Source organism: Phycodurus eques, chromosome 19, assembly GCF_024500275.1.
Source record: "Phycodurus eques isolate BA_2022a chromosome 19, UOR_Pequ_1.1, whole genome shotgun sequence".
In the NCBI taxonomy this organism is placed as follows: domain Eukaryota; kingdom Metazoa; phylum Chordata; class Actinopteri; order Syngnathiformes; family Syngnathidae; genus Phycodurus; species Phycodurus eques.
In genome coordinates this window covers 5,791,914-5,805,136 of record NC_084543.1, presented here as the reverse complement: position 1 = coordinate 5,805,136, position 13,223 = coordinate 5,791,914, and the positions used below count along the sequence as shown (strand labels likewise).

Sequence of the window (13,223 nt, the reverse complement as noted above, 5' to 3'; positions counted from 1 at the left end):
TTTTATAGGAGTACTTTTGTGGCGTTACACGATGTTGGACTGACAAGATATGCTTTAGAGCAAGCTATCTTAGTTCAACATATGCTAGCTTGCTGTGCAAATGATAAATGAGCACACTAACAAGTGAAGTTTGCGCTTATCTTTGGATTATCACTATATTTACAAGCAATTGGGGTGCTTATACATTGTTTGATATGTTATTCAAAGCATGCTAGCTTAATTCTGCTGTTTTATTACAGCAAACCCACATTATTCAAGGGAACTTCCCGTACTTCCCACGCTCTTCAGATCGATGACATTTTCCCTCCCACGATCAGATTCCCAGCTGATGGATCAACTGGACCATCGCGATGGCAGATGATGATTCTCCTTTACCATTTTTTTTGTAATTCCACGTGTTCAAGCGTCTTCTAATGAATACTTATTGTTACTTCACAAAGTTTCCAGGGTGTTTATTGATCATGGCGGCAGCACAGTCTATTCAAGTTGACATCGAGGGAGCCGCCCCCACACCAGATCAGATAACCGCCCCCAGCAAGCAGACGCCTCTCTGCGGGTACGCCACCTGAAGGTCGCGACCCCCGGCAGGAAGTCAGAGCCGAGTGGTACGTCCCGCCAAAAAGCAAACAAAACAAAAAAAGGAAAGAAATGTAAACTGGGAGAGAGTAGCTACTTTACCCACATTGTAGAGAAGCATTTTCAGAGTAAAAGTGTTTACACAATAAAATAAGAGCTGCCACCTTAAGGTCACAACCCCCGCCCTCAGATTAATGGTCTGCTCCTCGCAGTCGAATTCCTTGTTTAAATAACATGTCAACACACATACATTCGCCTGACCCAACGCATTGTCATTTCCAGAAAAGGAAAATCAAATTAATACTCATTTGCATCAAATTAAATCAACTTGGTTGCCTTTTTTTCCTCTCCTCCCATTCTAATATAATTTCTGATGTTGTAAACATGAATGAATGAAATACAGAAACTTGTTCATTTTGCTTCAACAGACCATTTATGATGAATGGATTGGACAGGAATTAATAGATAGTCAAGGAAGACCTTTTTCATGAGCCAAAATTTGTTTTATGAGGCGGATAGCTTTTCAAATTCAGAGAGAGAGAGAGAGAGAGAGAGAGAGAGAGAGAGAGAGAGAGAGAGAGAGAGAGAGAGAGATAGAGAGAGTGAGAGAGAGAGAGATAACCCTTTATCTTCCTCTATGGTTAAGATAGGTACGTTAACTAGTTAACTGCACAGATGCATAGGGAAATAGCTAGTGAGTCAAGTTTGTATTTACTTTTGAATTATCACTTTATTTGGGTGTAGTTCTGCATTTGTATACATTGTCGGATGTGGAAAATAGGATTTAGCACAAGCTATCTTGGTGAGAAAAGACGAGATATGCTTAGAAGCTACTAACTAGCCGCTCAAATGCATAGCGAACAAGCTAATGAGTAAAGTTCGTGTTTACCTTTGTATTATCACTCTATTTCTGCATTTTTATATGTTGCTTGATCAAGAACATATATATATATATATATATATATATATATTATAGATATATTTTTTTAAACAAGCGAGCTTAATTGAGCACAGACTATAGATAAAGGCAATCCGTTACTTTAGTGTTTCGCAAAGTGTTTTAAAACACCAAATTTGAAATTTTGTTCTAAATGTACAAAAATACATATGTATCGCTGTGTCATCAACAAATAGTCCATGTATACTGAACATGAATTTTTGCTCAAGAACACGAATACAGCAAACATGAATCAAAAAGACCTGCTCAATACCTTTACTTGCACGACTGGCGATTGCAATACAGTTCAGCCAGAGCTCTTTTTTGGCCCCTGACCCACAGTTTGGGCAACCTTGAGCTAAATGACTTGTTTTGATTTCTGATTCTGATTTCTTATATTTCCATAAGGATTCAGCAAGACAATAGTTTGCAATAGTGGCCCACTCCATCGCTCATCCTCCGCACGGCACCTCATGACGCTCCCAGATGTCGAATAATGAATATCGCTGCGTCCCGAACGACGTATCTCATCCATCCGTTCCCGGCGCCGCTCGCCCGCCAATTTATTGAAATATGGGATGATGGCCTCGTTAAACGTATTGCCCTATTTCGCTCATAAATCACTAATTTAAGAAGCCAAGGCGGGGCTGACAGAGCGGGTTGTTGGCCGGGAAGTGACGTTGGACCGTTAGCTAGTGGGTACTCATGGTGCCACTGCTAAAATAAGACCACATGCATTTATCATTCTTATTTCATTTCTCAAAGCATTAAAAGATTGATATTTGGGGTGGAGGGGTTACAACAATGAAGTCCTGATGTATGTATTGAAGAAAATGTTAAATATTTTATCAAAAGAAATACCTCTTTTTATGAGAGAAACATTATTTATGGGATTAAAGTCTTAAAAATTTTGTATTACATAAAGTTGTAATACCACAAGAATTTCTATTTTTATTTTCCCTGAATAAAGTCATCATATTACAGGAAAAAGTTGTAATTTTACGTGAATAGTTGCAATTTTAGAAGACTAAAGTCATAATTTTACAAGGAAAATATAGTCATATATGGATGACATATATTTAAAGTAATAAAATATGATAATAAAGTCGTAAAGTTAGACGTAAAGCCCCTTGTTGAAACTCATAATAATAAATAAAAGATTTTATAAAAGCCCTAACTCAAGTACAAAAAAACAACTCCAGGACTAACTGAAGGACTTTTTGTTTTAATTTAGTAAATATATACCTTAAGTATAATAATGTATATAGTAGTATAAAAAAAAAAGTAGTATATATAATAATGTATATACTACTTTTGAAATATGAATTGATGAATTTTGGACATGATATTGTATGACGCTACAGAGACTTAAGAAAGCAGCTCCTTTGTCTTTACTGAAGCCTCTGAGCTCACTAGTTGGGGGATGTACACAGATGTTAATGTGTCGCGATAATCGCTTTTCTCTGCAGCGGTGCACATTCTAATACATGTCACTTCGGTACAACGCGTGGACGGCCGCGGTCACCGACGGAGCCATCTTCGGGGGCCCACTCCAACAATGGCTGCCAAGTGTTACATGCTACTTTTAATTTGCCGCGGCACAATGGCTGCCGATAATGGCTCTTATGACACCCGCGTCCCCGAAGCTCCTCTGGCCCGGCCCCAGTGTACATAAACGCGTGTCGCAGCGCATTATCTTGACATGGCCGCCGTAATTCGGGACCTTTCTTTTTAAGGGCACTGCTGACTGGGAAACTTACTTGGCAGAGCGCCACGGGAACAAATACTCAGCCGCTCTGTTTCGCACTAACCCCTTCCCCTCCTTTGCCGCTCGTCCCCGTGTGTGTGTGTGTGTGTGTGTGTGTTTTGTTGCCCCCCCCCCCCCACCCCACCCCCAAGCCTTGATAATGACTGCTTTCGCCATAATCATCACGCGGCTTACCGAGTGAAATGAGGCCTCGCTGCGAGGAAATGCGGTGGCGGCGTTTACTGACTGTGGACTACGGCCTAGCGAGCAGTGCACAATATGTACGAGCTGCAAACGTGGCCGCGCAGAGATATTAGCTGACACAGAGTGGCATTTTGCTTCAAAACAACATTCATACAGTTCTATTGGAATGGGACCATCATCATCAACAAAAATGGCGATGCACTCATATAGGCTTTAATACAACACAATGAACGGGACCCAAAAATGCAAAAATCCACAGTCCTTGGATTTAGTAAAAAAAAAAAAAAGTACAAAAGGTAGGGCAATATATAATAATGGTCTACTTTCCAACAAGATAAACGTGAGCCCAAATCCAAAAACAATGGCGAGCACCGCCGCAACCCGCTCTGAAAACATGGCTGACATGCTGATAATGTGATATTTTACGAGGAAAATGTTACATTTTTGCCATGAATACACTAAATTGTTCCATAAATACCAATATGTTAGGGGAATTATCTCATATTTTCTAATAATATTTAGTTCCATGTCCCCCCCCCCCCCAGCAAGTGGTGCATTTTGGGTTAAGTTTACCATGGTATGGTTCAGACATATTCTTCTAATGATATTCAGTACAAAAACTTGCCTTTGAAAACAGTACCAGAACTGGCACCACCCTAGACCGCGACACTTGTGTATATAAATAAAAAAAAAAAAAAAAAAAAAACCATTTCAAGCAAGTTGTACAGTTCCGTTCAGAACAGGTTGCATTTCCATCCAGATTCTGATAGTGAGTACGCATACCAACAAGATAGTGTTTCAGAAGGCAACAAATTCAAGAATTACAAATAAATGTGACGCTTTACAGAACAGTGTACTGTCAGTATTGCAAACGAGCAACAAGTCTTTCCACCGCTATCCCCTGGTTCTTTTTTGTTTTCATATAACTTCTTTATCATGCAGAAGATGACAGAGAATCGTCAGAAATCAGTGTTTGGAGCGCCATCCTCCACAAGTGAACTGAAGCACCCCATCCAAGGGTACTGAGCAGTGGGACAGTTGGGTATTATGGGGCCCCTTTACCAATGGAAATCGACCGAACTGAGCCACGTTCTCAAGCACGGGTGTCAAACGCATGGCCCGGGGGCCAGATCTGGCCTGCCGTATCATTTTATGTGGCCCGCGAAAGCAAATCGTGTGTCAACTTCCATGATTCTACTAAAATCTGGACCAACATTTCAAATCGTCATATGTAATGAATAATAACATTAATAGCATTTTTGTTGCGTTTACCAACCCCCTTTTTAGTTTAACTTGAACAATCGTTGAAAAAAACTTTCCTCAACTTCTGATTTCAAAACTATGTATCCATCAATTTTTTTGTGTATATGCAATATTATGAGGAGCTAATTAAACATTTATATAGTCTCATAGTCATAGCGGCCCCTTTGAGGGTAACCGTAACTCCAACGTGGCCCGCAGGAAAAAAATGAATTTGACACTAAAGCTTGACGAATCACACAAAATGGCGTCACATTAGGCGAATCAATTGAGACCACAGAAGCACCTGGAGGACCTCCTCTCAACAGCTCAGCTCTTCCTCTGCGCCCTTTAATATGGTCCTGCCCTTCAATAGGAATCTGCATGAAAATATGCACCTTCCATCATTCGAGACATTACGCTTAATACGAGGGGTCCTGCCACGGCTCCAAATGAACCCTGGAAAACACCAGACGTTCGCATTATGCCCTCGCCATCGCATCGCTTCCCTTGATTATGTCATTTGCCGTGCCCACGTCATGCTGGCTTTTAGATCTCTGCCAGGAAATCTACCTCTGACAGGTCATTAGTCATCCCTGCCTTAGCCACCCCCGCCTCCAACCACCCGCCACCTCCTCAACATCAATTTCCCCCCCTTCGATATCCCGCAAAAGCCGGAACAAAGACGACGCCATGTCAACGACCGCCGTGCTCTGATTAGCTCTCATTCTGGAAAGAAGGCACTTCGCATCATTCCAAAATACACCTCACAACACCAGCGCACGTCTTTAGCTGTTCTCATCAGCAGCTCGAGCATGTAGCGTCATTGAGGAAGCCTATTGCTTTCAGAACCAATAATCTATAAAAAGCCTCAGGCCTTTTTCTGGCCAATGAAGGTACTTTTGTTGAAGGAGAAGAAGGAGGGGGAAAAAAAACAGAGCTTCAGATGCTTTCTTGACTGACCTGGGTGGTCGGCTACATCATCTTGACATGTAATTATCTAAAGCCCTTTAATCACTTCCATAAAGATTAATTGCAGGAGACAATAGTGGAGGTCGTGCCTTCAAATCAAAAAGACTCCTCGGCGGATTGACACAGCAGTGTAGCCGAGTTCAGGTGCTTTATTAAGGGTCATTGCCTGGAACGATGGCGCCTTTGAGAGCCGGAGTTGCAACTTCAGCACAGCGCGTAAAAAAAGAGGCTCACTTTTTTTTTTTTTTTCCATCTTTTTGGAGGCATGAACCAATCCTGCGCTGGTACAAATAGGGCTACAGGAGGAGTCCATTTATGTCCCTCAAATCTACAATAATGGACGGATTGTTATTGGACTCTGATGTTACTGGACGGCTTTTAGGACCAAAGCTAGAAAAGTGACGGGTCGAGAGTACAAGTAGAACCTTGGAGGTTGTGTTTTTTTTTTTTTTTTTTTTCCCTGAATTAGAGGTACAGTAGGATTCCATAACTGTCCCTCATACCTTAGGGATAACTACTTGACTGGACTGTTTTTAGGACCAATAGATCAGAGCCAAGCACACAAAGTCAAAGTTACAAAAGCAAAACCTTTGAGGACACCCCTCCACCTCCAGTGACAAGACATTGTATCCTTAAGTACACAGTACACTTTTTCGGGAATGGTTCCAGGTTTGACACAGTAGGATTCAATTTATGTCCTTTAAATCGACATGTACCCCAATGGGATAACTACTGGACTGGACGGTTTTTAGAACCAGTGGATCAAGACCAAGCTGGAAAGTGAAGGATACAAAAGCAGAACATTTGAGGATGCCACGCTAGTTAGAAGCCAGTGGAAAACAGTAGACCTTTTTGTGTGTGTGTGTGTGGGGGGGGGGGGGGGGGGGGGGGGGGGGATGCCCGATGCCCGATGCCTCACTGTCAGACATGCGGTTACCGTAGGACTCCCGCAAAACTGTACCGATGTACCCCATCGGAATAATCTGTTGGACTCCGATGTGGCGTTTAAGAGTAATGGATCAAGACTAAGCTGAAAAAGTCAAGAGCATAAAAGCAAAACCTTTGAGGACACCACCCCAGTGACAAGCCTTTGTATCACTCAGGGTACAAGGGCGCTTTTGGGAAAATGCCGGGTACAATGACGTCCAGTATTTTGGGGAGAAAATAGCCATAGGCTTACAGTAGGAGGTACTAGTGGAGCCTAACGGGGCAACTATTTGAAGGCACCGGTATGTTCCCAGTTTTGAAAAGCTACAAACTGACACTCCAGTGGCAAGACTTGACTGCCTTTTTTTTTTTTTTTTTTTTTTTTTTAAATAAACATATCCTACCTTCGTCTCTTTTCCTCTTTTCACCGTTGGAACGCGGAATACCCAGAATGCCGTTAATGGAGTACGACCCCGCTGGGTCGTTGGAGGCGCTGGTTACTGGAGGAGACACTGTGTTTGGCACTGAGACGGAAGGGAAGGGGAGGTGGGAAAAAACTCATCAAGACCTGCTGTGAGTCCATTCCAAGCTCCTGCTGATGCCACTGATGATGATAATGATGATGATGAGAATGGTCACGGTGATGCTGCGAGCCCCGGTACCTACCTATGGTATGGCCTGGCGTCGACAGGGACGTCCCATCGGGCGAGGGATGAAAGGGCTGCTGCACTTTTGTTCGGATGATCCTGCAAGTCCAGGCAGATGTTACCCGGGTATGGAAACATTAAGCTTTCCGGCCGAATGCTGCAAATAAGACATTTTCCATCCATCCATTTTCTACGTCGCTTGTCCTCATTAGGGTCACGGGTGAGCTGGTGTTGCTCTGATTCAAAATGGGTAATTTTGTCCAAACTTGAAATTTTTGGGAATATGGATGGAAGGCCGGATTGGAACCCATATCTGGCTAATCCCTTACGCTTCACCCTACTGACGCCCCCCCCCACCCCGGGACCCTCTGCAGGACCGCCATCCCCGCCCTACCTCCCAGCACGCCGAGGCTGATGAGGCCGCATCGATCGGAAAAGTCCGGGATTTGCGCACGCGGGCCGAGAGATGCAAATGGGGAACTATAAATTACACGTGACAGGAAAGCAATAGTTCCTTATTGCCCCCGCGCTAGCTCACGTTAGACTTGTTCGGTCTGAGCGGCGCACCCGCCGAGAAGGAGGCCCGTCACCATCATTTGGAAACTCTAAAACTACTTATCAGTCCTTTTTGTTCTCATTTCCGTCCCTCGCGTTAGCTTCGCTTAGTTTGGCGTCCATGTTCCAAAACAATTTTAGGGAATCAATGAATGTTCCCCCTCTGAAGAAATATTAAAATCGCTAAGTTTCTGAATCAATACTATTGGACAGCACCCAAAAATGGTTTTTGTATTTTAATAACAAGCCATGTGTTTTTTAGTAGCTGGTCTCGGCTATGACATCATCATACAGGCCAAAGGTGTTTGAGTACGGCGTCCTATTTTGTCGACTGTTCTGGGGTCAGTCGGGAGCGCTGGAGCGGAAAACGAGACCGAATCCAGTCTGAAGTGAAGGGGGAGGCCTGGTTTTGAGCACAAAACTTTTGTTTCGTATCGTTTGCCTACTAGCGTAAGTGCCCGAGCCATTTTAACTTACTGTCATAATAATAATTAAAAACCACCAATGCTACTAAAATCGTTTTCTTCATGTTTGCTTAGATCCTCAAGTCCTCTAGGTCAAGGTAATCCGCAAAGGTTAACTTGAGGCTAACTGGACTCTTTTTGTTTGTGTAATGTGTTATATATTTGTTCTTGTTTTCCAAAAACGATTAAAAAACGACTTAGGCAATTACGCTATTAGGCTAATGCTATATTATATTCTAAAGACGTGAAACATTTACCTGGAGATATGGCACCTAAAAATAAATTCCACCGTTTGAGCCCCTGATAGGACTAGAAAATTGCCTGATGGAATTATAACGCTTCTCAATTCAATTTCCCACATAAACAAAGAGAGCTAACTCCAAATCGAATGTTTTAATTGGAATTCAAAAAGGAGAGTAGAGGGGCTTTTATTTTTATTTTATTTATTTATTTTTTTGGGGGGGGGGGCGGTATTAATCCGTACATTTTGGATTTATCACGCACGCATGTGTCTCTGTTGCCTTTTTAAGCGAGCACGGAGCATGAAATGAATTTTCTTCAGCCCTTTCTTATTTAAAAAATGTGTGTGTGTGTGTGTGTGTGTGTGTGTGTGTGTGTGTGTGTGTGTCCATCCACGCTCTCAGCCATCAGCTCATTAAAAAGTCATGCCTCTATGGAACAGTGCATTTTAAGCAAAGTTCATCAACTGGGGATGTGTTTGCGTGTGCGTGTGTGTCTGTGTGTGTGTGCGTGTGCGCGTGTTTGATATATGCAGCATAATATTTATATACATATGGACAGTCGTATATTGCACTTTAACAGGCATGCACACATCAAAATGTGTGAGGCTAATATTCCATTTTGATGAAAATATTTCCCCCCCTGATGGTGCATTCAAGATATCTTTTTGTTGCAAATGTATCGTTATGTTTGACTGCGGTTGTGGTTTGCAGGGGACTGAGGGCCGTTCCTAATATTTTGACCCTCTCGTGTTGCCAAATGTGGCCACCCCACTAACAATAATATACACATAGTTGAATGAACTTGATAAAAACAAAACCTGTTTTTCCCTTATACAAAAAGTTCCCTTAAATGCACCACCACCAAAAAAAAAAAAAAAAAGAAGTCTAGATGTCGTTTTATTTTCCAAGCTGCTTTTTTTCTTTCCCACCTTCTTTTGAAATCTTACTGACAGGCTTGCAGTGTTAGCCCCGCCCCCCTGCCGCCACTGCGCGCATGCTCAGAAAGACGATTGGCCTGCTTGATGGCGCCAAAACGGATGTGGGCGCCCTCATATTGATCTCCCCTCGTTGTCCACGTGCTGATTGCTGAGGGACCACCGCCACCATCGAGCAGGTGCGTGCAATACTGTGTGGCCACTTCATTAGGGACACTTGAACGAGCTGTCCCCACTCAGGAAAAAAATAAAAAAATTAAAAAAATAAACGATCTACCTGAACAAATATTGCACTGCATCACATGAGACCTGTTCCTAATGTTTTGACCCTCTGAATGTGCTTCGTTTTGATGGACACTAGAGATATTTTAATTATTGATCAGAATATTAGGAACATCTGCTCCAAAAACAAATCTGCCTTTACAGAGCCATTTAAAAAAATAAGAAAGTCAAATTCGTAGTGGAAGCTGTTCCTAATGGTTTGACCCTCTTAATTGGTCATCCTGCGTTTTGATGGAGACTACCAGAGAAGTGCTCCTAATATTATCATTTAATTTTTTTTTTTTTTTTTTTTAAAGAACAGCTCCTAAGTGTGACACGTGCAGGACCTCAATAATCACAATAGCAAAATATTAAATGTATGCCAATAATAATAATAATTTGCATTAAACGTGTCAAGTCAGATTTGTTAATACAATTAGATCTCGTTAGGGACCATATACAGATTCTAATTATTTTACATGAAAAAAAAAAAATATATATATATTTTTGATACGAGTTTCGCATGATGTATTTGGTTTTAAAACTCCTGCCATTAAATGCACTCTTACCGGTTGATGGACGAGACGCTGGGCACGGTGTCGTTGTCGCAGACGCCCTCAGCCAGCAGCCTGTCGCGGATCTCCCACGCGAACATGGTGGGGTTCTGCCTCTTGTAGTCCGCTATCTTGTCCACCACCTTCGGCGTGGCCACTTTGGGCTTGGAGCCCCCGATCACGCCTGGTTTGATGCTACCAGTCTCATAGTACCTGCATATGCAAATAATAATTTTAATCATCATCATAATAATAATAATTAAAAAACAATAAGACTTAAATTGGTTTCCCTATTCATGTGAAATTTTTCTGTAACGATTTTTTGCCCCCTGGGTGTCAGCATTTTTATGGCCAATCACGCAAAACAGGCCCTTTAAATATGAGACAGGGGGCGTAGCTCAGGTAAAAAAAAAAAAAAGCAAGTCAAGCCCACCCACACGTCACCTTTATACGCTGAAAAATCTAATTTGATCATGTCGCCTACATTGTTTGCACATGATTAAAATCTGGTGAACTGATCTAATTTCCCCTCTTTTCCTCGAAAATAATCAAAACATGTTACTTTAGCACATTTTAATCGTATGCGACCAATGTACGTGAAATTAAGAGGACTTTTTTCCCCCCTCCGTATGCCCAGTCCAATAATATTCATAAAGAATTATTAATTACCTCCACCAAGCACATATTAAGTTTTGGTAAAAAAAAAAAAAATATATATATATATATATATATATATGTATATATATTTTTTTAATAAATAATGCAACCCCACTATTTTGAGGATTTACCTTGTACTTAAAATACTTCGATTTTGTGTCCCCAAAGAAATTGACTTATTTTACTAAAATTGATTGAGAGGTGCTGATTTTACAGATGTATGTTTGTTTGTTAGCAGAACTTTTGCAAAAAACGACGATTTTCATTTCCAGCAAACTTTGTGGAAAGAACAATTCGGTTTGCGTTAAAAATAATAATAATAAAAATCCTATAAAATACTACATTTTTAAAAATCGTCAAAATGAGTACATTGTTTAAAGCTTTTGTTCAATTCCCATTAGTGGAAAATGCATCAGTCATGAGCACTAGTGCAAATGCAAAATTCACTCCTTGATAACAACATATATATATATTTATACATTTAAGTAATACAACCACAGAAATGCTGTTTTATTGTATGTCAAAAAAACACATTGGACTAAAATGCATTCAATTGTACACATTCATTCGTTTGTGCTAACATTTCAAACTGTCAGAAAAGCATCCATTTCTTTTTGCATTTGTAAAAAAGAAAACAAAATCGTAAAACATTTTTGGGTTATTTTGTTCAACCGATGCCAGCAGTGAGTATTTTGTACAATTTAGTGCTTAATATCCCAAAATTCATTTTTTTTTTTAAATAATGAAGCCAAGATTCAATGAAATGTGAATTCGTCCGTACCTGCCCAGGATCTTGCTGACGCAGCCGTGGCTGACGCGCAGCTGCCGGGAGATGTCGCACGGTCGAACCCCCTGGTGGGCCAGCTCCACGATGCGCTGGCGCACCACGTCCGGGAGGGGTCTTCCGTTAACGAACACCCCGCCGAGCTGGTTCACACCCCCGTGCCCTACGTGGGAGACAACAGCAGCACACGCGCACACCGGCAGCCTAACATTACATAAAGCCGTAAAGAGAGCCAGGAACAACGACGACTGAATAACATCAGATGCAGTCGTGCCATCTCAGCCAAGCTGACTTGATGACATTCATTTGTGTGTTTTCAAAATCAATCCATCAATCAATCAATCAATCAAAACAGGTTCATGTGTTTGCCACTCCAAACAAATCAAATGTTCATATAGATGCTAAATTTGGATTTGACTTTGTGCTGTTCTAAATCAGCAGCATAAGCCAAGTAGTGTTTTGTGGAAGCTTAGTGCACATTGCTCATGACAAATGTAATGGATTCACTTTATTGTGGGAAGGAGGCCAGTGTCCACCAAATAGTCCCGGATAAACAAAATGTAACAATTCTAAAACAAGCAACAACAAATAAATCCCCCCCCCCCCAAAAAAAAAAAAACAAGGTGTAAAAAAGCCTGTCTCGCTTCTCATAAATTTCATTTTAAAACACTGATGTTTTTGTACATCAAACCAAAAGTAAACATATTTTACAAATGTATTTCTCACCATAAAAACAACAACTTTCCCACAGTCCACGTGCAGCAGCTTGCTCGCTCCTCTGAGGTTCACTTTCACAGCTTCATGGTAAATAATTGATCGAGCTCTAATAACTCATATTACACGACAATTATTTTTTTGCTTCACGAGGCTAACACACACAAAAAAAAACATCAATTATTCACTGGAATAAAATCATATCAAGTTGCACGTGCGAGTCGAGTACATTGGAATGATTGTGGCATCATTTTGGCTACATTACAGCTGGATATTTCTTGCACGTTGAAACACATGCTTCATGCAACTTTGTCATTAACGCAGTTTTTTTAAAAATGCACATTGATTTACGTGTGATGATGATGATGATAATAATAATAATAATAATAATAGCAGCAATGAAACTGGGGTTGTGCTACTTACGGTGCATGGCCGCGAAGTGGTCCGCCTTGCAGTGAATATCCATCGGATAGCAAAGGAAAGAAAACAAATCAACCCAAGCCGCCGTGTCGCCTGCTTACAATGTCAAAAAATGCAAAAAAAAAAAATAATAATAATAATTTTAAAAAAAATTAGGATGCTGTCGTCGCCGCCTCCTCCTCCGCCACCACCGCAGCACGAGGGACAACTTTGCACACCCCCGGTCCTCCTCCTCCTCGTCCGGAAGAAGGAAAGACCGCAAAAGTTGCCCCGGTAGCGGGGTGCAGTCCGCAAGAGGGGCTGGCAGGTGCGTCGCCCACCCCCCACCCCACCCCACCCCTCTCTTTGGGTTCAGCGCCGCAGACCGAGCGGGAAGCTCATCGCGAGG

At 41.7% G+C, this 13,223-nt stretch overlaps 1 protein-coding gene across 1 annotated transcript in view; it reads right to left on the bottom strand.

Moving 5' to 3' along the window:
• The window catches only part of LOC133418004 (paired box protein Pax-2a-like), a 28,507-nt gene extending 15,626 nt beyond the window's left edge, over nucleotides 1–12,881 (bottom strand). The window contains exons 1-5 of the mRNA XM_061706308.1: nucleotides 12,839–12,881; nucleotides 11,699–11,864; nucleotides 10,276–10,473; nucleotides 7,269–7,348; nucleotides 6,998–7,102 (exon numbers count right to left, since the gene is read on the bottom strand). Coding sequence (XP_061562292.1) covers nucleotides 6,998–7,102; nucleotides 7,269–7,348; nucleotides 10,276–10,473; nucleotides 11,699–11,864; nucleotides 12,839–12,881 — 592 coding nt within the window. The remainder of the gene's footprint in view (nucleotides 1–6,997; nucleotides 7,103–7,268; nucleotides 7,349–10,275; nucleotides 10,474–11,698; nucleotides 11,865–12,838) is intronic.
• Between the last annotated feature and the right edge of the window lie 342 nt (nucleotides 12,882–13,223).